Source organism: Papaver somniferum, chromosome 9, assembly GCF_003573695.1.
Source record: "Papaver somniferum cultivar HN1 chromosome 9, ASM357369v1, whole genome shotgun sequence".
NCBI lineage: Eukaryota > Viridiplantae > Streptophyta > Magnoliopsida > Ranunculales > Papaveraceae > Papaver > Papaver somniferum.
The window spans coordinates 81,293,661-81,321,610 of NC_039366.1; the positions used below are offsets into that span (position 1 = coordinate 81,293,661).

At 37.3% G+C, this 27,950-nt stretch overlaps 5 protein-coding genes across 7 annotated transcripts; 4 read left to right on the plus strand and 1 right to left on the minus strand.

Moving 5' to 3' along the window:
* Positions 1–1,424: 1,424 nt before the first annotated feature.
* LOC113309423 (cation/H(+) antiporter 28-like) lies at positions 1,425–4,426 on the minus strand. The gene is made up of 4 exons (XM_026557855.1): positions 4,110–4,426; positions 3,007–4,005; positions 2,311–2,910; positions 1,425–2,211 (listed from the first exon to the last, which is right to left on the minus strand). Exons 1-4 carry the CDS (start codon positions 4,356–4,358, stop codon positions 1,594–1,596), a joined length of 2,466 nt encoding a protein of 821 aa, XP_026413640.1. The 5' UTR covers positions 4,359–4,426; the 3' UTR covers positions 1,425–1,593.
* A 286-nt stretch (positions 4,427–4,712) lies between these two features.
* Positions 4,713–14,663, plus strand: LOC113310395. 2 transcript variants are annotated; one of them, XM_026559063.1, is made up of 20 exons: positions 4,713–4,953; positions 5,049–5,298; positions 6,291–6,365; positions 6,669–6,784; positions 6,921–7,035; positions 7,179–7,307; positions 7,739–7,786; positions 8,346–8,551; positions 8,653–8,849; positions 9,149–9,441; positions 9,705–9,854; positions 9,952–10,368; positions 10,495–10,644; positions 11,297–11,369; positions 12,199–12,326; positions 12,469–12,669; positions 12,769–12,873; positions 12,946–13,089; positions 13,703–13,927; positions 14,098–14,663. In XM_026559063.1, exons 2-20 carry the CDS (start codon positions 5,161–5,163, stop codon positions 14,266–14,268), a joined length of 3,081 nt encoding a protein of 1,026 aa, XP_026414848.1. In that variant the 5' UTR covers positions 4,713–4,953; positions 5,049–5,160; the 3' UTR covers positions 14,269–14,663. The 2 variants fall into 2 exon arrangements, with proteins under 2 accessions (XP_026414848.1, XP_026414849.1); XM_026559064.1 differs by lacking the exons at positions 4,713–4,953; positions 5,049–5,298; positions 6,291–6,365; positions 6,669–6,784 and having other exon boundaries at positions 7,183–7,307; positions 14,098–14,375.
* A 370-nt stretch (positions 14,664–15,033) lies between these two features.
* Positions 15,034–21,905, plus strand: LOC113313892 (protein OBERON 4-like). The gene is made up of 4 exons (XM_026562670.1): positions 15,034–15,513; positions 15,610–15,704; positions 16,140–19,738; positions 20,901–21,905. The coding sequence occupies exons 3-4, from the start codon at positions 16,267–16,269 to the stop codon at positions 21,494–21,496; spliced, it is 4,068 nt and encodes a 1,355-aa protein (XP_026418455.1). The 5' UTR covers positions 15,034–15,513; positions 15,610–15,704; positions 16,140–16,266; the 3' UTR covers positions 21,497–21,905.
* Positions 21,906–22,216: 311 nt separating this feature from the next.
* On the plus strand, positions 22,217–25,003 carry LOC113309054 (1-acyl-sn-glycerol-3-phosphate acyltransferase 1, chloroplastic-like). Of its 2 annotated transcripts, XM_026557483.1 has the most exons (7): positions 22,217–22,411; positions 22,966–23,172; positions 23,317–23,511; positions 23,610–24,016; positions 24,107–24,208; positions 24,431–24,688; positions 24,810–25,003. In XM_026557483.1, the coding sequence occupies exons 2-6, from the start codon at positions 23,109–23,111 to the stop codon at positions 24,644–24,646; spliced, it is 984 nt and encodes a 327-aa protein (XP_026413268.1). In that variant the 5' UTR covers positions 22,217–22,411; positions 22,966–23,108; the 3' UTR covers positions 24,647–24,688; positions 24,810–25,003. The 2 variants fall into 2 exon arrangements, with proteins under 2 accessions (XP_026413268.1, XP_026413267.1); XM_026557482.1 differs by having other exon boundaries at positions 24,431–25,003.
* Positions 25,004–25,416: 413 nt separating this feature from the next.
* LOC113309055 (peptidyl-prolyl cis-trans isomerase FKBP42-like) lies at positions 25,417–27,858 on the plus strand. The gene is made up of 6 exons (XM_026557484.1): positions 25,417–25,585; positions 25,744–25,794; positions 26,318–26,370; positions 26,521–26,643; positions 26,745–26,897; positions 27,307–27,858. Exons 2-6 carry the CDS (start codon positions 25,776–25,778, stop codon positions 27,694–27,696), a joined length of 738 nt encoding a protein of 245 aa, XP_026413269.1. The 5' UTR covers positions 25,417–25,585; positions 25,744–25,775; the 3' UTR covers positions 27,697–27,858.
* Positions 27,859–27,950: the final 92 nt, after the last annotated feature.

Here is a 27,950-nt window from a genome sequence, read left to right on the forward strand (position 1 = left end):
CATTTAGATTTATGCACGAATCTTCCTTATGAGTTTCTACCCTTTGGACTAGACAAGTTATATTAAAACCCACTGTCATCATGGAAGAAAATGAAGTTGAAACCACAAACACAACAGATGATACGTTATCAGAGTTTGAATTCTTGTCCATAGATTCAGATCGCCACAAACACAGACTTGTTAGGTCTATCGGTATTTCCTTGCTCTGACACCACTAACTTTTTCGTTCGACAAACTGAATAGACAAAACCTAATAACTTTGTAAGTAGATCTAAATTAAAGATCCTTGAATAACATGTATATAGAGTTTTCTCTTATCTCTTCCACAATCAATATGTCTAGACTTAAAAGTCTGTGAACCTGATTGTGTAGAAGTGTTCTTGGACAATCTCACAAATCAATATCCAAGATCAATCTAGTTGTATCGAAACCAAGATGACCGACAAGTATGAAGCTTGTAATTTATCTTTCAAGATACGAATTCAACAAGAACAAGTCTCGCTATTGATCACAATCAATAAGGATTTAAACTACCTAAATTGATTACATACTACTTGTTTTATTTTTATATTTTAAAGATAAAACGGTATAATGCGTAAAATAAAAAACACAAGATACCTGAAGTTTTGTTAACGAGGAAAATTGCACCTACAGAAAAACTCTCAGAGCTCGTCCAGTTTTGAACACCACATTGTGTTAAACCGTTACAGACACTATCCTAAATTGGAGTGTTGTGTATTTCTAACATGATCATCAAGGGTTTTGATTGTGACACGACCTTGATTGTCTATCACGGATTCACCTTTGCAACTAAAAACTTGAATTTAAATCACTAACTTAATCCTTCTAAATGTCACAAAATCTTCAAACCTAAGTCCACCCCACGTGATTTCCCCCTCGTCACATCTATTTCTTTCCTCTTGTTAATAACATATTGTTTTTAAATATAAGTGTGCTAGTTGAACATTTTGTAGATAATATATGGGTTGGCGGAATTTATTTGGGCAGTATAAATAGTAGATGGCACCTGAGCCCATCAAGAAAAGGGACCGGAAGATCCAAATTAGAAAGATTTATCTGCAAGAGTTAATTCCAATTGTGGTGCGGCTACGATGGGTCAGACCACATACTGCAACTATGTGATCCCTGTTAATTTTGTGACACTTATTATAAAAAAAAAAAAAAATCTTAAAACACTTACATACTAGAAAGTGTAACTAATTCTTTTTCTTAATTCCCTACTTTTTATTAAAAAGTGAAATGTTGACGGGAATTTGAAGGGACAGGTTTTTAATTGTAATAGGTGCCATAAGTACGTGGCCCGACCACATCAAATCCTTGGATGTCTGAGCAGTTGAAAGAGTCAATTCCGGGCAGTATAACTCGTTAGATACATTAACATGCAAGAATTGCTTAATCTGCGATTATGCGAAAGTTAATTTTATGTTTCGAGACAATTTTATGAGTATACGTTGTTGCGTCCATATCTACACCATTATACAAGCTGCATCTTAATCTAAGCAATCAATATCGTTCACTATCATCAAACTACATCAACTAGTCAAAAAGAGGAAGAAAAAAAGATGAACCCTTTCAGATTGACATGACTGTAAACTCGTTTTCAAGTCCATCTAAACAATGTTGCTGAACAACTAAAACAGAAGCCGTAAGAGAAAAATCAGAATCCGCAAGAATTTCTCCAATTGGACCCAAATCAGGACACTCTTCCCAATCACTCATCCCAGCGGTTAATATCGAATTAACTCTACCTCCTCTTCCTACAATAAACAAAGCATAATGTCCTTCGAATGATTTCAACGTCGAGACTGTACCTTTGGCATCAATAACATGCTTTTCAAGGTATCCTATTCTTCCACGCGACATTGATTTTTCATAAAATTCTGTAAAACATTCATCGTCAAGTTTTCTTTCTTCTTCTTCCATTTTTATCACAGAACGTAGTTTTCTTCTATGTTTTCTTGTTGATGATTTCGATGTATCCGTTTCTTCTAAAAATCTAACAGCTGTTAGATTAATACCAGGATGTTGTGCTATACGTGATGCATAGTATAATGCTTCTCTATCATCTTTTCCTCCGATGAAAACGACTGCAACTTCTATGTATGCTGCCGTTGGCGCTGATCTTTTCTGAATCCTTCCAAGACCTCTGTCCACAAGTACTCCTACTGAACACGGGGCTTGTCGAAGAACCTGTTATGCACATAACCATTTCCCCACGTGGTCATCAGTGCTTTAGTCTAGTAATAAACAAACTAAAGAGACTACATATCTAGCATAAATATCATGTACCTTACGGTTTACATATCTAAATCCATGTTTAACTCCATCCATCCTTCCATCAGGTCTTTGGTTCCTGTGAAATGGCAAGATAAGCAGCGAGGCCTGCACTGCCTCAGCCAAATTGCACAAGTCTTGGTGCATGTTAGCAAATGTCGATATCGCAAGTAATCGTTGTACATTGATCCCTTTACCACTTTCCTCTACGTATGATAAGATCGCATTTGTTATTTGTTCTCTCAAGGACACCACTGATTCGTCGGCCATTGTTGCATTCTCTAAACTACCGTCCACCTCAGGAACAAATATCGTTGAATTACAGTCATTGATTTCTATCATATCTGTAACATAAACTCCAATCCTTGTTGCTTTATTTCCCCTTGAAAATTCCATTATGTTGATCATAGATGGAATGTTCTGAGGTCCATGGATGCCTAATAGGATACGCAGCTCAGTCGACGGATCTAGGTGTTGCAGGGTCATTTGTCGGTATGGTGATCTTTTCCTGGAAGCTCCTTCTACCATTACTTTTACAACTAATGGAATTATTGCAATGGTGAGCATGGCCAACAATATCATCATAATGTAGGTTCCGGTTGTCACGAGATCTTCCTACTTGAAGTGTAAGAGAGTATAGAAATAAGTCAGTAAATCAGTCCAGAAACTTATTAACCAGAATAGAATATTTAGTTAGGAGCTAGGACTTACCCCGAGAGCATAAGCAGCAACGTACATGTGAAAATGTCCTTTGACATTTAGAAAGAATCCAATCGCAACTGCTACATGGAAAGGAAACCCCAAAAGCATAGCAGCAAGAAGAGCTCCTAAAACCTTCCCTATCGTAACGATTGCGTATAAAGATAGTAACTTGAGCCATATGAATTTCTCATCAGGTCTCAGGTCACGAAAACTAGCCAATGCACCAATCCAGATAAAAAATAATGGGAACATAACGTAGTTCATAATTTGATTGATTTTACTAATCATCATCTTCGATAATCTTCCTTTTCTAGGAAACGCTAACCCGATCAAGAACGACGCCATGGTAGGACTATAACCAACCATTGTAGGTCCAGTAGTACATAGAATCATCATGGTAGCAACAAAAAGAACGAGATCCGATCCTTTCATGGGTTTCCCAACTGGGTTTCTCTGATTTAGCCAATTTACAAAAATAGGCAATACAGTCGAGAGAAACACTATTATAAGAGCCAATACAAAAACTACATGCAATCCCTCTTTGAGTTTCATTTGATCGTTTTTCTTCGATTTGTAAGGATGAAAAACCAAAGACATTGAAACTAGAAGCATCGTTACCATATCTGTATGCAGTCCCGCACCGATTACTAGTCGTCCAATATCTGATCTGCTAATTCTTAAATCAGTAACCAAGCGAGTTAAGACGGGTGATGAAGTACCAGTTAAGGTTATCGAAAGAGAGACAATAAACCCAATAGTGTTTGCATCTTTTCCTAGTTTTATAAAAGGTGTTACTGTACTTGTGATTAAGAATGTAGAGATGATTCCCGTGTATGCTACGATTGCTTCGCGATTAGGTTTCTTGGCTAACACTGCCAGATCCATTTCTAAGCCTAAAACTAGTAAGTAACAACTCATACCCATTTCTGCAAATGAACTAACCAATTGTGGAATCACCATCTCCAGTAATTGTGACATGAAGCCCAGATTTCCTACTACTAATCCCACCTGCATTAATGAAATATGGGTCCATATAGCAAATCATGCATACAATTTGGCGTATCAAAATATATAAGAAAATGATCAACATAAATAAGAAAAAAGATACGTACGGTTAGTTCGGTGATGAGACGAGGCTGCTGGAATGGTACTAACAACATATTAAAGAATTTGGTGATAAAGAAGAGGAACAAGCAAATGAATAAAGTTGCAGCAGCAAATGTACTCCCTGTTGCATAATGACAATCCTGATCTACTGTTGTTTGATTATACATGGCTTCCCTAATTTCTCTTTGATTTAAAAGAGGTGGTGGTGGTGGCGGCACCACCGATTGGTTATAATTTCCCGGCATGTTCATCATCTTTTACATTTCATCTCCTTTTTCATTTTCTTTTGCATGCTTATTAGTGGACTTTGACAGAAAATTGGATAAAACATAGACTAACAAAATCTGTAAACATGTTATGTGGTGGAAAAAAGACTAACTAGAGTTAAATGGTGGAGAGTGTTTAGCGTTCTATTTTAACGGGAAAATTGAATTTGAATTGGTTAGAGTAATCAAGGGGGGGCTCCTGCTTCCAATTCCATAGGACCATAGGAAGTCATTTAGGCACGACCAGTTTGACTTTGTTACCGTTATGTGATGAAGAATATAATACAATGTTGAAAATGAAATGGCAATTTCGGTAAATTGTAGGATAAATTTTCACTAAATACGGAACTGGAGGTTTACCAACGCATGAATGGATGAGTTAATCAAAGATGAAATGAAATGAAATGAAATGTTTGAAGATTTCATTGCCGGCGGAGAAGTTGATAAATATAAACTAATTAGAAAGTCTCTTCATAAATTTTCGGGGTGTTTTGAGTTTTGACGAATATCCAGTGCATAATTTGTTTCCAGGGAGTTCCAGCCCCCCATCACGTCTGCCTCCCCAGGCGGCGATCGATTCGAGGTTCTAACTTTTCATTCTCAATTCCATTCTTCGATTCAATTTTATTCCGATTTTAGGGTAAATTTTTATTTTGTAAATGTGTTTGAATTTTGCAGGCTGGTCCCGGAATCTGAATTTGTTTTTTTCATTTTGATTGTGGCGGTCATATTCCGGTTTTGATCAAAGGGGAAATTTGAGGAACTTTTTGATTTTGGTATTTTAGAAACAATGATGGGTGTTATATCAAGAGACGTTGTGCCAGCGTGTGGGAATCTATGTTATTTATGTCCTGCAATGAGGCCAAGGTCTCGACAACCTCTTAAGCGATACAAAAAATTGCTTGCTGATATTTTCCCACGTTCTCCGGTTAGTTTATATCTATTCCACTGGTTTAGAGATACCTTTGACATTGAATTTTATTATCTTGCATTTTGAATTTTGATTATATGAATAGGTTGCCTATGAATATACTGAGATAAACTGCAAATACATTTGTTCAATGTTTGGTGTTAGTAGTTGAGTTCCTTGCAATGTGCCCACATTGCTTTTATCCAGGAATTGGATTATCTTGTTCATGAAACAAGACACTTGTGATGAACTCCCTGACCCTTTCAACTGATACCTTAGAAATTTGTAAGAAGTTTTTCATTTATTTATCAAAGAATGCATAATCGATGCTGTACTACTATGTCAGGAAGTTTTGTTCTATACCTGTTCCGTATGTTACTTCTTTCGGTGACGATTATATTTCACTGGTATAGACTCTACTGGATAGAAGCAGATCCCAACTCTAAGAATTGGGTGGCAATTTACAATAACTCATTGATTTCTTGTTTGCAGTTGCTGAGGAAGTAGCTAGTGTCTAGTCCTATTAGGTTAGGACGCACGATCTATCTTGTTTTCTCTATGGTTATAAATAGTTGGTGTAACTTGGGACACACCATGTGCTTAGTTTGTGATGGATATTTTTTCATTATATATGGAGGCTTGCTTTCCGTTTTCACCTCTTCTGTTCTCATCAATACATCAGTTTCTGAGTAAACTCATAAGGGGAACCAAAACCAATTATGTGTAGTGTCACCCCGATTAGCACTTCCTAACCTTTTATATCTTTGTAAGCTGCTATGTGTGTAAGTTTGAAATTTGACTCTCTGGTTGTGAACTACAGTTTTTTCTAATTTAGCATCTTCTTGATATGTTTCTATAATGGAAGCTTGATATGCGTTCTAGTCAATATGCGTGGCTGTCATTAACGAACTAGGTTATTGCATGTTTCTATATTTGTTTTATTCTGGGTCACTACAATTCTAGGATTCTCATGGTGTCTTACTAATGGTATTGTTTTCTTAATTCTGTAGAATGAAGAACCCAATGACAGGAAGATTGGCAAGTTGTGTGAGTACGCTATGAAAAATCCTTTACGTATTCCAAAGGTACTTGTTTACTTCAGAATCTTATAACAGGCTTACGCAAAGTGAGTTCTTGCCGAAACCTTATGACCCTGGTTGTATCTTTCATATAATGAGGCAAATTTGTATCTAGTAATACAACACATCAGCTGAGGCAAACTTAACTTGTTTGCCCACCTTTTCCTTGACCAACGCAGAGCAGTGCGCACCTAGTTTCTAATAGCCATTCCTCTCGTTGCTCTGCAAGTTGCCCAACAAATTAGCTCTTCTTATTTCATCAATCGGATTCATATCCTTACTAAAACAAGGATTGAAATTCATTGGCAGATAACAAGTTCTCTTGAGCAAAGGTGCTACAAGGAATTGAGGACAGAACAGTTTCGAATCGTAAAAGTGGTCATGTGTGTGTATAGAAAATTGCTGATTTCTTGTAAGGAGCAAATGTGAGTTGTTTTCTTACTGAGATTGATATCTATATCAATTTTACTACTTTCCCCATTATTTTGTAGATTGCTGTTTTGCTGGCTGCGATGTTTTTAGAATAGCGGAATTCACAATCTCCAACAATGTGTTTTGCAGGCCGTTGTTTGCAAGTAGCTTATTAACTGTCATACAGACTCTGCTGGACCAAACTCGTCAGGATGAAATGCTGGTTATAGGGTGCCTGACTCTTTTTGATTTTGTAAACAGCCAGGTGTATCCCTGTTACATTGTTTTTTCATATTCAAGTAGTCACTTCTATTGCAATATCATCTGATTAATCTTTTATAGACTTAGTAGCTAGTTCATAGTTTATGTCTCCAACATTAGATTAATGTTTTTTGTGAACTGTGACAGACAGATGGTACGTACATGTTCAACTTAGAAGGCTTGATTCCGAAAGTCTGTCAGCTTGCTCAAGAAGTGGGGGAGGATGAGAGAGCTCTACAGATACGTGCAGCTGCACTCCAAGCCCTTTCTTCCCTGGTAGATACTTCTTATCTCTATATATTGTTTACTCCTATTGTTATATATCTCTCTCTATACATCGCCAGGTTGCCGACCAACGAAATGCCAATGTAAACTCCCTGTGTTATAATAGAACTATATAACACAGACTCTTAATGCTGTTCATTTAGTTGTGCTTTTGAATATACAATTGAATTGTACAAACTCTTAAATAGTTATATAAGTTTGACTTTTTTTTTGTAATACTACTATGTAAGCTGCTGTGACATTTTACTCGAGCAATTTCCCCCCTATGGTTTTTTCTTACAGTTTGTCCATCATGAGTAGTCACAGTTCTTTTTTTTTTTTTTTTTTTTTTTTTTTTTTTTTTGCTGTTGTTACACTTAGTTGTGCAACTGATAATATTATTTCATTGCACTGATAGTGGTTGTGCTTTATTTGATGACCAGGTTTGGTTCATGGGTGAACATTCTCATATTTCATCTGAATTTGATTCTGTAAGTGAACTATCTAACTGCTTAAGATGATCTGTTTCTTTATTATTAATTTTCTAGATGGAAATTTTGCATGTCATCCACAGGGACATACTTCGCTACTTCAAATATGTACAAACTTTCAATATGTTTATAACTCATTTTTATTATTCTTTTGCTAGTCTTAAATAGTTGAGTTTGTTAGGCACTTGGTAGTTGTACCAAAAGTCTGGGGTCCAAATATAACTTGCATCTGGGTGGGAGGGAATTTTTCTTTCTTTACACCTAGTTACCCGGTCTTCGCGTAACAAACCACTGCTCAAGTGTTTTTTGGAAAAAGAAGAACATATCTATGAATCATTCAGAATATAATATGCAAGGCAATGGAAGCACGACTTTGAGCCTCAAGCTCTGTCCTGTTTGTGTGTGTGTGTATACCTAGGGAGTAAGGAAATTTTCTCTTGGGCTATCTGTGCAACAAATATGCGGTGGAATAGCTGTATAGTTCATCATTTGTCTCCTGGGAGAAAATATGCCTCTTAAATTCTTCATCCATTGACATTACCTCTTTCTTCTCTGTCAGGTTGTCTCAGTGGTCTTGGACAACTATGGTGGCAACACTAAGAAAACATCTGAGAATAATGACCAGGACAAGCTAGATAGCCATAGTCATTGGGTGCAAGAGGTGCTTAAATCCGAAGGCCATGTCTCTCCTCCACCAGAAATCATGGAAAGGGTTAGTTCTTGGAAGAAGCTAGTGGACGAGAAAGGTGAAATGCATGTGTCTTTGTAAGTCCTCTTGGGTCCAGTTGTTTCAAACCGATTCCATTCTATTGTCCTATGGAAATTTTTGTTGTTTATTCCATAATATCATATCTTATTTTCAACAGAGAAGATTCCAAAAACCCAGGGTTCTGGTCTAGAGTTTGCCTACAGAACATGGTTAAGCTAGCAAAGGAAGCTACAACTGTACGTCGTGTGTTAGAGTCTCTGTTTCGCTATTTTGATGATGGCAATACATGGTCTCCTCAACATGGGCTAACTCTCTCTGTCTTGCTGGAAATGCAATTACTATTGGAAAATTCTGGTAACAACTTAGCATTTTTTTTTACCCAAGCTTAGATTTAGGATCCGCAATGGTCTAAGATGGCAACTCCAAATAGTTCATCCACAGATTTACCCGTTAAAATTTTGGAAACCCATCAGTTTCACAAACGATGGGCACTACGAAACCAATTATGGATACAGTCTTTTTGCTGATGACTACTTTTGCTTATTTAAAGAGATTTTTACATTATTTGTCATATCAGAGGATTCAATTAAGATGTTATTTCATTTTTGGATGAAATTCATCTTCATTTGTTCACTTTATATATTACCTTGCAGGTCAGAACACACATCTTCTGTTATCTATTTTAATTAAGCACCTTGATCACAAGAATGTCATAAAACAACCGGACATGCAGCTGGACATTTTAGATGTTACAACATGCCTTGCTAGGTACTCAAGAGTTCAGGCCTCTATGTCAATAATGGGTACTGTATCTGACTTAATGAGGCATTTGCGGAAAAGTATGCACTGCTCACTTGATGATTCAAACTTAGGAGCTGATTTAACACAGTGGAGCAGAAAGCTACAAGAAGCAGTTGATAAGTGCCTTGTTCAGATAGTGAATAAGGTGGGCAATATTCTATTCTGTGCTAATTTAGATCTCTCATCTCAATTATATTTGTAGATCAATAGTTTGAGCCAGAACTGCTTCTTTCTTAAGCATGTTTTAAGGTTTATACAATATTATATTTAACGTTATCACCTCTAAAACCGGATTCAAAAATACAAACAAAAAAAAACAAAAAAACGTCACCACCTCTAAAACTAAGATCTGTTGATTTTATAAACAACAGAATTTTATAAAGAAATTTGGTTTTGATTAATAAACAGGTTGGGGATGCTGGCCCCGTTCTTGACACGATGGTGGTGATGCTGGAAAACATTTCTAGCAATACAGTTCTAGCCCGAACTACAGTTTCAGCAGTTTACCGTACGGCTCAAATTGTAGCATCTGTATCAAATCTATCATATCAACAAAAGGCAAGTCCGGCACCTTCTCTATTAGCTCGAATACATCAGTCTGTAACTATTCGTCTATGTGCTTATTGCCTGATGTTAATTTCTTCCATCAATGTAGGCATTCCCGGAAGCTTTGTTTCACCATTTACTTGTGGCTATGGTCCATGTGGACCATCAAACAAGGGTTGAAGCTCACCGTATCTTCTCTGTTGTTCTGGTGCCATCTTCTATTTGCCCAAAACCTTCCTCAACTGCTGCACCAGATAATTTTGATCATAGGAGAACTCTGTCAAGAACTGTATCTGTTTTTTCTTCTTCAGCTGCTCTTTTTGAGAAGCTAAGAAAGGTAAAATGTGAAACTTCTAGTGCTTTAACTACAGAAGATGTGCAACCAAATAGCAACAGTGAGCAGCTTGTGAGCAGTTCACAGGCACCTGGCAGCAGAGTCTGCAGTAGAAATGTTTCACGCTTGGCTTCTTTTAAAGATGGAAAGTCTTCAGGGTCATCTTCACCTACGGAGGAATTACATTCTAATGTATGTTTCTTCCAATTCATACCATCAATCTTCCATTTCAAGAAGATTCTTTTGTTTTTCTTTCTTAAATCCTGACTTTTGGCCACAACCATAACATTTATGTCTCACTTTTACTATAAATCACAGGATCAAACATCCCTTAGATTGAGCAGTCGTCAGATTACTCTTCTGCTATCCTCAATTTGGGCACAATCAATATCTCCTGAAAACAAACCTGAAAACTATGAAGCTATTGCTCATACATATAGCTTAGTTCTATTATTTTCTCGAGGCAAGGTAAGTAATGATTCTTCCTTGACGTATTAACTGTTATGTGAATCCTTCCATGCCGATTCGTCATTTGTAAATCAGGAGTAAATTACATGTTAAAACTTATCAGATCTTTATTTGGAATGCCTTGCCTATTTTAGAACTATATTGGTGAATTTTCTTCCAAATACTTAATACCCAAAAGTAAAACTGGGCTTTACTCAAAATCCGGTGGCACTATTGCCTCTTCTTCCGGTGGTTACTCAAAGTCCGTGCTGGTGGCTCAAGAAAAAAATAAAAATAAAATAACTGAATGCTTTTTATGTAGCATATTTTGTTTTTTGTACTTGGTGGATATCATCTCGGCTTTGTGTCTGCTGTATCATGCATTTCATACATAATATAGAATGTATTATATATATAATAATTATTAAAATTTTATTACTCAGAATGTAACACATTTAAAGGCCCGAGCAACCATACAGAGCAAGTCCACAATTAGAATCCTTTCCATTAGTGTACCTTAGGCAATGTACTAGAAGAATATTATAAATCTTGACTCAAGATTTACCCCCTATTTATTTATTTTTAATAAATGCATACCTGTACACATAACTAAATGTACAATCACGTTTTTCTCATTTTCATGACTCTTATATCTTCTAAATACATCTTGCAGAACTCTAGCAATGAGGTTGTAGTTAAAAGTTTTCAGCTTGCATTTTCCTTGAGGAGCATTTCTCTCGGAGGAGGTAGAGTACATTTTTCTTCAAATTATTAACATTAAAATACAGTTGGTATGAAATTTCTTGTTTCTTTACATGGACGTTGCATTTTATAGCTTATGTTATGTTACTGATATACCATACTAAACAAACTAGTTGTTACTACTGTTCTTGAGAAGTTTTATGAAAAAGAAAAAGCGTGTTGTAGGGCTAACAAACTGCACGATGCAACACGGCTATTTGTTAAAGCGATGGGCTACCTCAGAAGAGTACAGTAAACTAGACTATACCACCTCATAGGGTAACTCTGTGTTATTTAGTTGAATGAGGCACATCCACATCTTCACGTAACAGACTAACAGTAGACCATCAGGGTGCTGTATCTACCTTGACAAATGAGCAGAAAGATATGAAGCTCTGATAGGAAGGTCAAACTACCAACTCCAAGGCGAAAACTGGAAAGAAACAAGACGATATTCTATGCTGTATATTAAATGCTATTGCTATGACAACACCAGCATAGTTTTTATAGAGAGAGTTTCTTATAAAGCCACTGCCTAGAATGATCACCTACTTGTAGCTGGAATTTTGTGACATAGGAATTTCGGAGCCTCGAAATTCTTTCATGCTTCCATTCATTTGATATAGATGTTTGCGTAGTTAAATTTGAGCCCGAAAATGTTTTAGCCAGAGATATTTTTTCCTCTTACATTTAAAATTTGTTGAAGAATTGAATTTTCTTCTATGTGATCCCTTAACCTTCTAACATTGTGAGCCTTGTGACAGACCTGAACTGATCATAAGGAATCACTTTTTTTTTTTACATAGTTCATCACATCTGAGACACTTTTTACAGGTCAACTACAACCATCACGTCGTAGATCACTCTTTACTTTGGCAATGTCATTGATCATCTTTACGTCAAAAGCCTACCAGATTATTCCGCTTGTTGCCCGTACTAAGGCTTTACTTACAGATAAGACTGTACGTATCTGATACGGAGCTGTGACTCTTTATCAATTGACTACTACATACTTATACATGTCTGTTATATTGTTCCTTCCACTTCGGGAATGCATACAGATTAATTACCAACATCATGCAAAATGTTTTCTTCTTGTATCAGGTTGATCCATTCCTACAATTAGTCCAGGATTCCAGATTACAGGCTATTCGAAATGGATCTGATTTTCCATCAAAAGTTTATGGATCTAAAGAAGATGATGCTACTTCTTTGAAGGTTCTTTCGGAGATAGAGATCACAGATAATCAGACTAAAGAATCTCTGGCTTCAATGGTTTTGAAGGGCATGGGAAATTTGTCGGAAGTAAACTCTTCTATTTGCGATTCGGATTTCTTTTATACTTTCTAACAAAGCAATTTGTACCAGTTTGTTTGATAATCAGCATTTCACATATTTGTGTAGGCAGAGATGTCCACCATAAGAGAGCAGTTGCTAAACGAATTCCTGCCAGATGATGAATGTCCTTTGGGGGTTCAGTTCACATCAGGAACCACATTTTTGAATGAGGTAGTTATCCTTTACAGCTTCTGGCCTTTTCAATTTGAAATTGTATACTTATTGGGTATGATATTCATTCAGGGCGCGCGTGCGACTTTTACTATTGGTGATGATGATGACGAGGATGAAGATGGCCATGAGACATCTGATAGTAAAACAGATGCATGTTCATTTGTTGGAATGCAGTCTCCTAACCTTCTAAGTGTCAATCAACTATTAGATTCGGTATGTTTGATTGTGATTACAAGTGCAGGGTATCAGTTTACTTAAGATAAAACTTGTTGATAGCTGGTGAAAATATGAGAGTTTAATACGTTGTTTTTCTTTGAGATTCTAGTTGTAGTTGCCTGCATATGCTTGGAATTTATAGTGCTTCTTGACTTCGTATTAAAGACAACATAACAGTGGTTGGGATGAACACAGATGAAAGTGGGCCGGGTTTAAAACGGATGTGTTTTGGGTTATTCGTGGAAATAGGGATGTTAACGTTAAGAGTTTAGATCATTCACTATACGACTATGTTAAAAATTTGTCAGTTTCCAATTCGGTGATTTCATAAATCATTTTGGAGCATCACCTTTGCTATTAGCTTTTTTATCTTTCCCTTTTGAGCTCCTTGTGTACGAACTACCTTTGCTGCCATTCATTAGTAGTTCTCCAACCATCCGTTTATCATATGTTTGTACATATGTATCCTAATATGCTAAGACTAGTTTTACAAGTTCCAATCCTTGACTGATTTTCTTGCATCAATTGCTTTGATTTTATCTAATATCCAAACAGTTTATCTCATTATACCAGTAGCGCTTTTCTCTTTGACTAAGTTATATCATTGCAGGTTTATGAGACTTCACATCAGGTTGGAAGATTTTCAGTCTCCACCACACCTGACATTCCTTACAAGGACATGGCTCTTCACTGTGAGACCCTTCTTATGGGAAAGCAGCAAAAGATGTCTTTTTTCATGACGGCTCAGCAAAAACAGGAGAATTTGATGGAGGAGTCTTTGCATGATAATGCTAACAAGGCAGCAACTTTACCATCCAATCCTGGATTCCCTACGGTATCTATCTTCCTTTAGATGTGAGACAGTTGCATGCATCATGTCATTAAACTGAACATAAACAACAATTAAGAAAACTGAAACACATTCATTACTGTATAATATATTCAGAATATGTAGATACCCAACATCAAGCTAAACATGTATGGTTTTTGTATTCTAAATTGCAGAACTCCAGTTCTGCCATTGCCGTTGACAAGAATTCTAATGCCAGACACGCCAAGCCCCCTATTGGTACTGGTCCATTGCCGTGCGCAGCTGCATATCAACATCATCCTGACTACTTAAAGCTTCCAGCATCGAGTCCGTACGATAACTTCTTGAAAGCTGCAGGGTGTTAATTAATAAGTGCGTGGTGAAACAAATATGTCTTAATATGAGTAGGTTACACATACACGGGGGTACAGGGAGAGAGTAGGCTGTTATCTGAACATAATAAAGTTAAAAAAGGTTTTTAAAGTTGTTGGTGTACAGGTGGTTGTGCTGATCAACTGGAGAAGAAGAGCAGTATCAGCTTGTTTTAGCGAATTAGATAGAAAAAGCATTTGTGTATTCTTTTTTTCTTTTTATAGTTTTGCGTTTCATTATCTTTCTTGTGAATGGTTGTAACATATAAAAGTGATTCTTTTGTTTTCTTGATTGCTTCGATCTTCACCATGGAAGATGGCTCAGCATTTCAGCAAGTTTATGCAAATATTTTGTTAGCCATCATCTTCGCTTCTTAACGTGATTTTATTATTGTTCATACTATGTGTACACTGTTTTGATGCAACTGTTTGTAAAATTCACGATTACAGACTTACAGTGTATAAATAGATGGAAAGATTAGACCCTGTTGATTATTTTTCTGCCAAATTTTCAATTCTGTAAAAAGGATGGGGCTGCCACTACAAGGTCAGTTCTATTTATCTTGTATTTCTGGCATAGCTCAGAGATTTGGGTCGGGATTAATAGGACTTGTGACGCAAAAGAAAAATTATATTGAATGAAGAAACACGGAATGACAAGTGTCTGGAAGCTGCTCTATAAAAATAGTCGAGATCCAAACACTATAGAATAGAGAAACTACCGACAGCTCCACCACGCATATCCAAAACAGACCACTGAAAGAAAGCTGCCAAACTAATTTTATCCAGTTTTTGACTTCTCAGAATTACTTCGTCTGATTTCAGTCAAAACGTTAAAAATCAGCTTGGAAAGCAAATACTTTGCTCCTTACTTCTTCTGAAAACTACTTACCTTCTTTTTGCCAAACACCCTCTTAGAGAAATTTAATGCTAGTAGAATTTTAAGCAAACCTGTCTCGAAAACAAGTTAGGATCGATCTCTTGATAGGAACACGTTCGGCTCGCCACCAACGACAACGAAATGGTTATGTGTCCCACCCACCCCGCTATTAAATTCTACTAGGATTTGGCTATATTTGTCAAAATGGTGGATGGAAAAACTAAAGGATGACGAATTTCTTTCCCTCCTCCGCCCCCTGGTACTCTATTTGATCACAAACGACTCCATCGTTGCACTGCAGCAGCTTAACTATCACAAATCCTCCTGAGTCCGAGTCTTCTGGTATCAGAATCAAAATGGTATTGAAAATTTCTGGCAAAATGATTCGAGCCTTTCGTTTACTTTTGTTTACGAGATTTATTATCGTCTTCTGGTCAATCTTCTTTTCTTTGCAGGCGCAAAGAGTATTTTTCTTATAAAGTTCAATGAAGGCTGTTCAGCCAATAATACATCAATACAACTCATTTCAAGTTTGAGAACAGGCGAAAAGGTCAGTTGTTTTTACTTGAGTTATCTTATTGCTAGGGCATCACAAATCACTATCATTAAGATTGTATTTAGGTCTCTTTGATTTCTATATCCGATGAACAAATCTCAATTTCCTAATCCTATACCTAATTACAATGAAAAATTACAAACCTTAGGAACACATTAATCCGTGGGAGCTGATTTTTTTAAACCTAATTATATTCATTCGTATGTGACAGAATTCTTTATTCCTGATTTCCCCTTTTATCTTATTCAGAAAGATCTTGTTAGGCTTTATTGTGAGTGTTACCAATTTGTAAAATGAGAAATTTCATTCTACTTGATTTGGGATCATAATGGGTCATGTGATCTACTGTCAGCTATTAGTATCTCTTTTTATGATTCTGTGCAGTTTAAGAATTGTTCGTCGTCTTACTAATAATGTGTTTATTTTCAGGTGTGGTGATTTATGTGCCTAGACTTTACTTGCAGGTCTTAGGTTGGAGTGGAATCAGTTGTATAATTTGACCCTATTCAATGGATACAAAGTTTCAAACTTAACTGAGTGCTTCTATCTATTAGAAATGAAGAGATTAAAGTCTTCAGATGATGATCTTGATTACGTTTATGGGAGTGATGAAGGAAGAGTTAGAGATAGGAGAAGAAGGGATCAGGATCTTGGTCGGTCGTCATCGCTTAGAAAATCGTCATCGCTCAGAAAACTTTATGATAATGGACGAAAAGGATTATCATCTTCTTCCTCAAAGAGTAGGTCTATAGATGATGGACACAAAGTTTCTAGATCTTTTAAAGAACGAACAAATCATGATTCTGATGGTTCCAACCATACTAGCAGTAAAAAGAACTTTGATAGATACGGAAATTATAGTGATAGAGATAATGAGAGAGACAGATATAGAGGATTTCCAGTTTCTTCACCTGAAAATGCGTGTGCTGGCGGAGATCGTTCTCATTCTCATCGATCAGATAGTATTTTTGGGTTTACAAGTGACTATCCAAAAGGAATTAGGTCAAAAAGAAATCGATTACGGATAGAAGGAGGCGTTTCATCTAGACAAGAAGAAACCAATGTCCTTTCATGGCGAAGATCAAATGTAAACAAAGATTCTGATGCAGTTCCAAGACATTCTTCAGATTCGAGTAGAGGAACTAAAAACAGTCAGATTGCTTCCGAAGATAGAGTAAATGTGAATTGTGAGAAGGGATTGTCAATAGATGTTGTTGAATGTCCGCAGGGTTCGTTGAGAGATGTTGTTAAATCTCCAAAGGGATCGTCGAGAGATGTTATTAAATCTCCACGAGGATCGTCGGCAAATGCTGTTAATTCTCCGAAGGGATCGTCGAGAGATGTTACTAAATCTCTGCAGGGATCATCGGAAAATGCTGTTAAATCTCCGCAGGGGTCGCTGACAGTTGTTGTTAAATCTCCACTGGGATCATCAACAAATGTTGTTAAATCTCCACATAAAACGTTGAGAGATGTTATTAAATCTCCGCAGGGATCGTCTGCAAATGCTGTTAAATCTCCGCAGGGGTCGTTGGCCGATGCTGTTAAATCTCCACGGGGGTCATTGAAAATTGTTTTTAGATCTCCACTGAGATCATCGACAAATGTTGTTAATTCTCCACGGGGATCATCAACGAATGTTGTTAAGTCTCCTCCAAGGTTGAAAGAATCAAGTTGTGAGCAACCAAAGGGTGTGGAAATGAAGAAGAATGATGAAGTACGGAGTGAGAGTGGTAATAGCAGTGAAAGGGAGGAGGGGGAGCTGGAACCTATACCTGAAAGTGAATCCATAAAAAAGCCTAAACCCCCTGAACCAGAACAAAAACTAATACCTAGATGTATACCTGGGATTCTTGTCGCAGATAACTCCAAGAACCAGATTGATCCAGAGATAACAGACTCAGAATCTACGTTGGGAGATATGTCAGAAGGCACCAGTGATGTTAACTTAAAGGAAGAAATTCCAGGGTTGTTTACATGGCCTTGTACTGTGAGGGAAATAGGTGTGTTACCTTATTCTGATAGCAATTCTCATTCTGTTAACGGAATTGGTGGGAGTAGAGAAGAAGACGAAGAAAAAGCAGTTGAGTTGGAAGGAAGTGTGATCCCAGAAATTGAGTGTGAACCCACAGCAAATGAAAAACTTAAAAACCCGGGTAATGAGATAGAAAATGAAGGTGAAAGTACGATGAAATTGTTGCCGTTTAAGGAACTACAAAGTGTGGGGACAATCGTTGATCTAGAAATCAAGGCTGAGGAGGTGAATTTGGTCGGTTCAGTTAACGAAGCTGCAGTGGAAAACAGAGCGCCTGATGTAACACTGATGCTCATAAACGACACCATTGACAAAGGTAAGAGTTTGGCAGTTTCTCCTTCAGTTGAAGCTACTAATATTCATAGAGTTGGTCGGTGGATGGAAAGGGATTTGCTGTCTTCCAGAGGTGATGCTGTGGAGGGACCAAGTAGTAGGGGTTTTGAGCTGTTCCCCAGCCCTCTTGTTAATAAACATATAAATGAGAAGCTGAAAAGTGAGCCACTTGAGCTTTGCTTAGGGTTGCCTAGTGTTTCATTACCACTGGCGCCCGTTGATCCAATCCCACATTCTAGTTTGCCTAGTTATCCAAGGAATGCTCAATCTTTTCCAACCACATTACATCAAAGCTCTGATGCATTTACAACATCAATTTCCATTTCTGGTTCTCAGACGTTTCTTCACAATCCAAGCTTTTCAATGACCCATAATTCCCTTGACTATGAACAATCTGTTGGAAGCCATCCTATCTTTCAAAGGGTTGATCAGGCTTCTCCCAGCACATGGCGGGAACAGTTTTTATTTGATCCTAAACGAGAGGAAGTTCCGCTTTATCAGAAAATGTTACCGAGTGGAAATGGTTCACCTCATGCACCTCAAACATCCCAAGGCAATTTGAATCCTCAAGAATCACGACGACAGAAGCATAAAGCTTCTGAGTGGAGCAGCAGCGGAGTACCTGTTTGGCTGGATCCACAATCAAGTGTGTCGAGACAGTTATCTGGATTACAGTCAAGACAGCATCATGATGCAAGGCTTACCGGCAGTATGGGTTCTCAAAACACCAGGTTAGAGTATAGTAACAAAAAGCGTTTACTGAGAGAAACAAGTAGTCGTAGTGTAATCAGAAGTGATAGACAAAGGGAGTTCGAACAGAAGCTTGTGATGAGTGGAACCTGTTTTGGCGAGAAGATCATTGCCATGATAGTTTCAGAGCCGATACAAGTGATGGCTAGTAGATTTCCCGAAATGACAGAGCAGTCTATAGCATATTTAAAGAATATCGCATATGAAATGATGATGCATAAAGATAAGTGTGGGCCATTACAGAAAGTACTCCAGAATAGGTCTGATATTACATTGGAGACACTATTAAAATCCCATCGTGTTCAGTTGGAGATACTGGTGGCTCTTAAAACTAACGTGCATGATTTTCTTCAGCTTTCTAATGACATGCCTATTTCTGATTTAGCTGATATTTTTCTCAATATGAAATGTCGAAACCCTGCTTGTCGTAGTCTGATTCCTGTAAATAAGTGTGATTGCAAAATCTGCTTGCAGAAGAATGGGTTTTGCAGTGCTTGTATGTGTCTTGTGTGCTCAAAATTTGACATGGCATGGAATACCTGTAGTTGGGTTGGCTGTGATGTGTGCTATCATTGGTGTCATACGGATTGTGCACTAAGAGAATCTTTTATAAGGAACGGGCGGAGTGTCACTGGTGCTCATGGAGGGACAGAGATGCAATATCATTGTGTTGCCTGTGATCATCCTTCTGAGATGTTCGGCTTTGTTGAAGAAGTATTCAAAACTTGTGCCAAGAAATGGGAAGCCGGGACGTTTTCCAAGGAACTCAAACATGTGAAGAGAGTCTTTGCTACCAGCAATGATTGGCGTGGGAGAAAAATGCATGACATTGCCAGTCGGCTGCTGCCAAGACTGGAAAATAAGTCCAGTCTTTCCGAGGTCTACAGTTTTATTATGAGGTTCTTGGCTGGTAATCTCTCCACTTTTTACTTGTCGGACTCTACTTTAGATAATGCTGGATCCATATGCAATATTTTTCAGTTGGATGCTTTGCATGCTTTCTAAAACTCCTTGTTATGCATTATTTATTTTTTTGGGCATTTTCATAAATGTCCTTATATGCTACTTAAAACAACTCCAAACAAGAAAAAAGGTAGGAAGAAAAATCACAAGGAATTGTATATCTATGTCATAACTGGGTCTGTTTGTTGTGTACATCCATAATTTGAACTTCGTTCTTGTTCAAAGTAGCTGGATAAGATTTGTCCTACTAACCAGAGAACCCAGTGTTATTCACAAGTGTTTGCTTCCAGACATCCATGAAGCTCAGTTCTCTAAGCCATCTGGTTCATCTTTTTCTCAATAGTTATGTATTTGAAGTTGTCAATTAAAGCTAGAATAATACCACATTACTGAAAGATAAGCTATCATATGGGTTTACCAACTAACATAATCTCCAAGTACGATTGTACATGTATCCCCTTCATAGTCTCATTAGAGCATATATGTGTGGAGAAGGATATTCTTGTACTTCGTTGTGCCTCCAACCAAGCAGTTCGCTGCGAATTTCTGTGGACAGCTTTTTGGTACTTTTTGTTGTTGCCAGAGAATGATTGATTATTTTTAAATTCTTGGAACATAGTGTTGCTTAAAGCTACTTTTTATGAGTTGGTTGTATTTTTTCTTTGTGTGTTCAGTATGGTGTGTGAAACAAATGGGATTAACTTCTAAGTTCCTAATTGTAGTTCTGTAAAATCCATTATGAGAAGCATTTCTTGTTTTCTTAAGCAACTCCAAAAGGGTTTATTGATAATTAATGAGTATAACAAAAAGGAGGGGCATAAGAGCCTAAACCTCTAGAAAAGAAACAGACATTATTCAAACCTGTAAGCAGGTAAAAATGGGTGCAAACTTTCATGTGAACTGCTTGTTGTTTTGACACTATTTAATGTTAGCATTGAGTTATTTGTTTGTGCAGATCATTAAAGTACTTAATTCCTATATAACTTGTGCTTCAAGTGAATGAAAAACTGATAATTCATTTTACTGATAGTAATACAAATATCGTAGATCCAACTTCTTATATCTAAACTGTGAGGTTGCTGCATTAATGTTCTCTCTTTTGGCCACAGAAATTGATGTGAAGCTGAGCAACAGTTTAACGTTCTCTACAAGGGAACCACCCCTTAAAAACCCAGGAAAAGGGAGTAGCGGCGGGGGTCTCGGTCCAATCCAAGAAGCCAAGTGGTTGGCAGCTTCTGCTCCTACTGAAACGGCTTCTCCTCGTGTAGAAACTGCTTCTAGGGCACATGTAGTTGGGAGTAGAGAGGATTGGAATACTCATATGGAATTGGGAATTAATGCTGATATGAACCCTATCTTAGTTAAGTTAGAGAGCATTCTGCGGATTAAGAAGGCAGAGGCTAAGATGTTCCAGGAACGAGCAGACAATGCAAGAGAAGAAGCTCAAGGCCTAAAACGTGCTGCTATTGCTAAGAATGAAAAGTTAGAAGAGGAGTACAGTAGCCGCATAACAAACCTGTGCTTGGTTGAAGCTGAGGAAAGACGAAAACAAAAGCTAGGAGATCTTCAAGTTTTAGAAAGAGAACACCGCGAGCTCCTGGATAGAAAAATGAGGATGGAATCTGAAGCCAATGAATTGCTGTTACAGATGAAATCTACCATAAGAAACCTTGTTCATGGTAATGGAAATGATACCAGTGCCTGATAGAGCCTTCTCAGGGATCACGTGATACTTATTATTTATTTTTTGATGACAAGATTTTACTTGATACTTGTCGCCTTCTCAAGAAAACCGTAAATATTTCAACTACCATGGACTTAAGTTTTTACAGGTGGAAGTTGTTCGCATCTTTAAGTCTTCTTCATCGCATACACACACCGATTCAGCTTTTCAGCTACCATAGGTTATATTGTTCAGATGTACTATTAGTTTCAGCAGGGTAGAAATCCTTTTCATTATTAACAATGTCTGTACAGAAAAATTTCACTTATCGCCTTAAATGTACTATTTTGATCTCTTTTACTCCAGCATTATGGAAGGAAAATGTTCTTCTCACTGTTGTATCCTGGTTCGTAACATTTTAAGCATTGTATTTGATTTTTGACACACGAAATGAGTGTTCAAGTGTCCTAGTTTTTATAGTTCTCTTTTCCTTTTTGTGGTCTTCCCTTCAACCTTTTTAATGTTTAGTTCCTTGTCCAGGGACCAGGGTCCGGGCCTGGAAAAAAGAAAGGTGGGCACAAATGGAATAAAAATAAAATATCAGGGCCAAATTTGTAAAATTAAAATCATCCATCTTACATCCATTAGATTTTGTTAACCAAAGCGAGTTGACTATTAACATCCAACGGTCAAGGTTGGCTTGGCTGGGATCCAAATTCCAAATAGTTTTACCTTGTGCCCAGTAAACAGTAAAACCCCATTCCCATCCATCTCTCTGTTTTTGTCTACTCGAATATTGCAGAAGCATCGGAATTGGAGAAATCCCTAGAAATCTCTGCCCTAAATTACTACTCTCATATATCTCAATAGAAGCCGAGTTCTATTAATTCGATAGAGATATATTCGGATTTCTATTTTTATTTCAAAGACTTCGGAACTGTTTCTCGTTATTCTACTGTAAGTAATTCGTCTCATTCATTGCTTATTGTAGAATTACCTTTGCAATTAGATTTCAATTCCTTGAATGACTGTTACTGGATACCGTCTGTAGTTTAGGTATTGTCGTTTTTTGTTTTTTGTTTTTGTTTTTTTGAATTTATTATGTAATGGTGATTTTGTTTGTTAATAGTTAATGGTAATATTGTTAGATGCTCAGTTGGTTTCAGTACTGACACCAACTTAATGATTTTACTTGAAGAGTAAACTGACTGTCAAAGAGAACTTTCTGTAGAAATTTAAGTAGAAAGTTTCGTGCGACCTAACCTATTAGTGGTATTCTGGCAGTCATAGTAACCTTAGCATCTATTTGAACATTATCTGTGTAACTTTGGTATTGAAGTGGTTGTACATCAGTTCAATTGATTTTCAATGGGTATTAGAATTGTTTGTTTTTTCATATAGGGATTAGTGAATTACCTGTTTGCAGTTAACAATATTAGCCTTGATAAGCTAATTACTTGAATAACATCTCTATTCTTACACCCTTAGCATTTTCATCTTTGTGCAAACAGATTTGTGACTAGCGATGACTATTAGGTAATGTAACTTGAAGCTGTACGAAGGAAGAAGTTACTTCTCAATCATATGTCTGCGCTGGATTTTCCTCTTTCTTACCCATGAATTTGTAAATCGGAATCTACTTCGCAGTAACAGAATGGAAGTTCTTTCATCTCTCCATCATGTTTCATTCAAGTTCATGTGTTCTCCACCTAAGCCAAGTAAGCATTTCTTTTACCGTAGTTTTTTCTTTGTTATCTTCTTGTTTCCTCTAACTATACTTCTCATATATAAATGTCCGTTCCTTTCCCTCTGTTCACTGTAAAAAGTAAACTTGTTTTTCTGTTCTCTCTTAATTTTACCAGTTGCTCGTATGAACACTTGTGGACTTCCAAAGAAAAGTTTAGTCATTGCAAGGCTCCAATTGGACCGCAGAGCTGATTTCGTTGGACTAAATAATGGGATGAATTTGCAAAAACGATGTCAACTCCTGAGAAATATTGTTGTCAGATCCGAACTTGCTGGAGCTGGGTCTCACAGTGCCGCCTATCCGACAGCTGGTTTGACCTCAACCTTGATTCTGCTGTGATTTTGTTTCTGATTTTTATTTTGTTCATCCAATTACGAACTGAAAGACTTCCTTTCTTCTGATTGTCAGAGTTCCAATTGGGATCCAAAATCAGAGGACTTTGTTTTTATGTTGTAGCTTCCTTGAGTGCTGTTGTTCTCTTTGTGTTGATGGCTGTGGGACATCCTTTAGTTATGCTTTTTGATCGACACCGAAGAACTTGGCATCACCTTATTGCCAAGATTTGGGCAAGTATAACAGGATATCCGTTTCTGAGTGTTGAATTTGAGGGTTTAGAGAATCTGCCTGCACCTAATACCCCTGCTGTTTATGTGTCCAACCACCAAAGCTTCTTGGATATTTATCCTCTTCTGATTCTCGGGAGAACCTTCAAGTTTATAAGCAAGACCTCGATATTTTTATTTCCAATCATTGGATGGGCCATGTACCTTCTAGGCACAATTCCCTTGAAGCGTATGGACAGCAGAAGTCAACTGGTATTTCTCTCCTCTTTTCTGTTGTATTTCATTTTATTCTTCACGGAATGTATGTATGTGATTGAAATTTATCTTAGCGTTCTGATGTAGGATTGTCTAAAGCGCTGTATTGATCTAGTAAAAAAAGGCGCATCCGTCTTTTTCTTTCCAGAGGGTACTCGGAGTAAAGATGGGGCACTTGGTACTTTTAAGGTGAGACCTGTACAGGAATCTGTCTTGCAATTCTCTATGTCTGTCGGTCATAAAAACTAACACCAAATTTTCAAACAAGGACTTGATTTCCAATTCATAACATGTATGAGGAGTGCACGACTTTAGAACTCATACTGGTCATCTAAACTTTTTGTGGTTTTTCTTTTTCTCTTGCCGGGGATATCTTAAGTCTGATTTCTGTTTGTTTTTTTTCACGTGTAGAAAGGTGCATTTAGTGTTGCAGCAAAAACAGGAGTTCATGTTGTACCTATAACTCTAATTGGAACAGGCAGCCTTATGCCAGTAGGAAAAGAGGCCTCGCTGCATTCTGGAGTGGTGAAAGTTGTTATTCACAAGCCTATAGAAGGAAACAACCCTGACATATTGTGTGAAAAAGCAAGGAATTCTATCGCAGATGCGCTCTCTCATCGTGGCTAAGAATCTCAACTTGAAAACATGATATATATTATATCTTTTGCGGTACTCACTTCTAACTTCTAGTGCCAAGCAAATTCAGTTTATTTGGAAGGTATAGAAACCATTTCATCTTTGGTCAGGAGGTGATAGTTGTTGACTCTCAAATTTTCTCTTTTGAGAACAGTAAACACGGGCGACAGAGGGAGATGTAACAAAAAGGGGATTGAAAGGAAATAAAAATAAAATCAGAAGAAGAAGAAGACTAATTTTGGCTGCATTCTTGCTTTATTTTTGTCAGACGTCTCGTTTTGGTTCATGTTACGTCAATTTCCGTAGCTCTAAACTTATATTGATAAATCATATCCATTAAGGATTGAACAATAATTGACGTATCTCTAAACTTCTCTGATTATTGCCATAGTAGTGCTGCCATCTCCTTTTCAACAGGGGCCAACAATGCAGTACTAAAATTCATGATTCATCCGTTAAATTGTACTTGTGGGGATAACTTAATGAATCCCTCATTTTGAAATGGCCTTCAACAACATATCCATGTAAAACTTTAGTATTGGCCTCAGGTTTCATACCCCATGAAACCGCTTGGACATTCAGATCTCTAATTGTTACATACTTCACACTAAATCAGTCCTGACACAACCGGTCATTAATTCACTTCAGGCCAATGCTTCAGTTTACACATGGTCCATGGGGATGGAGTCCCTGGCAAATGGTTATTTAGCCCCCACTTAACCAAGTCTTGGTCAGGTCCTCAAGGACCCACGTATAGAAAAATAATACAGGTTTCAGAATTTTCCTTTGAAGGAGAAACCAGGAAGACTACAGGACTCCCCTTCCCTTCTCCTCCTCCCATCATCATCTCGATCTCCCTCCTCCTCCTCCTCCTCCTCCTGTCTTCCAGGTTTCCTGCTTCTTAACGTTCCAAAACTCTAAAGTCTTCTGGTAAATTTCACAAAGAGCGAATGGTCTTTGAAATTTCTTTTTCATTTGTTCTTATCTTTTTCAATCACAATTAGACAAAGTAATTATTCATTATCTTCTGATCAATTGTTTTTCTGAGTTGTGATTTTAATGTGATTGAATTTTGACCATCTTTGCAGACAGGAAAGGAGATTTTTTTTTTAATTCGGTGATGAAGGGTGTTCCGGCTGGTAATACATCATTAAAACCCTTAATTTATCTCGTCAGTGAGGGTATTTTAAACAAATTTGTTTTATGCAATTGTTCTAAATCTCTCCCAATAGGTTTTTCATTTACTCATCAATAATTCGCCTGAGATGGATTGTAAGTGTTGAATTTAGAAGTGAAACTAGTATAAAATGTTGCTGTAGTGAGAAAATGCATATTTGCAGGTCACTCATAAAGACTGTCCAAATTAACTTAAATCCAAAAATCTTGTACTTGCACCTAATAACTCGTATCAAGTAAGGCTTTGTGCGTTAAACTCGTAATCATAAGGTTATCGTTGGCTGGAAATACTGTCTTAATGCATTTTCAATCCTACATATGGCACTCGAAGCTACTGAATGTATATTGTGATGGTGAAAACTGTATTATGGAATTTGTATATCTGATTTTAAGAATTAGCGTAAAAATTGGTGATGTTTCATTCATGTTACAGATTCAGATGGTGATTGTGAAACCATTGCTGACATGCTGCATTTGTGCGTGCAGAAAATCTTTCTCATACCAATTCTAATGCGGACGCCCTTCAAAGACCAAAAAATGTAAGATTTACTAGCCATGGATGTACAATGAGTTTCTGAATTTTGGTTTGCTTGAATCTAGATTGGGATAACAATAGTAACATGGCTTCCGGGTAAAAATATTGAGGTCTGTAGTTAGTGATTGCACATGTTTTTTGTACCTTATTTCAGGTAAAACCTCTTAATGACATGAGTGTGGAGGAAAGGATCACAGCTGCAGATCAGAGAAAGATGGTAGGAAATGTTTTTTTCAAGAACGAGAAACTGGAGGAGGCTATGGAACAGTACAAAATGGTTAGTTAATATGATCTTCTCCCTGTCATTTACTGTCATTCAGTTTATATTTGTTCCAAGTTTGTATAGGAACTTTTTCTGATGTTAATTCATCTTGTCAGGCGATTTCATACATGGGGAGTAATTTTATGTTATCGTTATCGGGGAAGCAACGAGCCATGGCTGTGGATGTGAAGACCCCATGCCACCTCAATATGGCAATGTGTTTAATAAAACTCAAGCGCTACGAAGAGGTGGTGATACATTGCAGCACTGTGAGTTCAATTCTTTCATGGCATTTAAGTTGTTTTAAAGTTTGTGTATCCATTTTAGTTTGTCACTATAGTGGCACCTTACGAAAGATTAGAATTACTTCAGTCCCTTTTTCTTAAATGTATTATGCTGCAACCATCATAGGATATCCTGTTTACACCACAGATGAAGATGCTTCGAGATGGCCATGGACTTAAATTTGATATACATCCTGATCAGATGAACCTCATAGAACTTTGATCCTTTGGCATGACCTCATATAATCTAATTCTCCTGCGAAATTATCCATGCACAATCTTACATTCCTTGTTTTTGTTTTGTCTACTATTCATTTTCGTGACAGTTGTATTCACACGACTACTCCTTCCGAGGGCTCTAAAAGTCTAAGTAGGTTTCATTTTTGGGATTCAGGTGTTGACTGAGGATGAAACGAATGTAAAAGCATTGTTTAGGCGAGGAAAAGCTAGGGCGGAACTCGGGCAAACAGATGCTGCCAGGGATGACTTCCTCAAGGCTCGTAAATATGCACCTGAAGAGAAAGCAATAGCCAAGGAATTACATTTGCTTGTTGAGCAAGAGGAAGCTTTTAAACAGAAGCAAAAAGATTTCTACAAGGGTATCTTCGGGCCGAGCCCTGAAAAGAAAGAGATTTCATCTGAACAAATGATTGAAAATATATCAGAATTTGCAGCTGGACCTAAACTTAAAAGGAGATGGCAACAACAAGAACAGCCATTGTATTGCAGGAGCTTCACAATCATTGATCCCGACATCGAAAATGAGGATAAGAAAACTGTATAATAACAGGGAGTAAATGTATGTATCACTTCATTCTCTCCCGAGGCTTAAAAACATAAGCTCAGTATTCTTCTCATCTCTCACTGTTGTACATTTGTAAGTGTACACATGTTGGTTCCAAATAATTTAAATCCAGTTAATACAATGATGTGTTCGAGTACCCAACACCTTTAGCTTTGACTGAATTTTGTTTGCACTTGATTAACCAAAATCTATGTAGAGCTCTCATCACAATGATTTTATGATCCCAGATTTGA

What these genes read in the sequence shown, in the direction of transcription:
- LOC113309423 (XM_026557855.1), bottom strand. Translation starts at nt 4,358, where the DNA reads ATGATGAACATGCCGGGAAATTATAACCAATCGGTGGTGCCGCCACCA. An exon ending in TTGCTGCTTATGCTCTCGGG is followed by an intron (nt 2,911 to 3,006) that starts GTAAGTCCTAGC and finishes CACTTCAAGTAG; the next exon opens with GAAGATCTCGTGACAACCGG. An exon ending in TTAGATATGTAAACCGTAAG is followed by an intron (nt 2,212 to 2,310) that starts GTACATGATATT and finishes TGTGCATAACAG; the next exon opens with GTTCTTCGACAAGCCCCGTG.
- LOC113310395 (XM_026559063.1), top strand. Translation starts at nt 5,161, where the DNA reads ATGATGGGTGTTATATCAAGAGACGTTGTGCCAGCGTGTGGGAATCTA. An exon ending in ATATTTTCCCACGTTCTCCG is followed by an intron (nt 5,299 to 6,290) that starts GTTAGTTTATAT and finishes TTAATTCTGTAG; the next exon opens with AATGAAGAACCCAATGACAG. An exon ending in ATCCTTTACGTATTCCAAAG is followed by an intron (nt 6,366 to 6,668) that starts GTACTTGTTTAC and finishes ATTCATTGGCAG; the next exon opens with ATAACAAGTTCTCTTGAGCA.
- LOC113313892 (XM_026562670.1), top strand. Translation starts at nt 16,267, where the DNA reads ATGAAGAGATTAAAGTCTTCAGATGATGATCTTGATTACGTTTATGGG. An exon ending in TATTATGAGGTTCTTGGCTG is followed by an intron (nt 19,739 to 20,900) that starts GTAATCTCTCCA and finishes TTTTGGCCACAG; the next exon opens with AAATTGATGTGAAGCTGAGC.
- LOC113309054 (XM_026557482.1), top strand. Translation starts at nt 23,109, where the DNA reads ATGGAAGTTCTTTCATCTCTCCATCATGTTTCATTCAAGTTCATGTGT. An exon ending in GTGTTCTCCACCTAAGCCAA is followed by an intron (nt 23,173 to 23,316) that starts GTAAGCATTTCT and finishes TAATTTTACCAG; the next exon opens with TTGCTCGTATGAACACTTGT. An exon ending in TGGACAGCAGAAGTCAACTG is followed by an intron (nt 24,017 to 24,106) that starts GTATTTCTCTCC and finishes GTTCTGATGTAG; the next exon opens with GATTGTCTAAAGCGCTGTAT.
- LOC113309055 (XM_026557484.1), top strand. An exon ending in CCCTTCAAAGACCAAAAAAT is followed by an intron (nt 26,371 to 26,520) that starts GTAAGATTTACT and finishes ACCTTATTTCAG; the next exon opens with GTAAAACCTCTTAATGACAT. An exon ending in CTATGGAACAGTACAAAATG is followed by an intron (nt 26,644 to 26,744) that starts GTTAGTTAATAT and finishes TCATCTTGTCAG; the next exon opens with GCGATTTCATACATGGGGAG.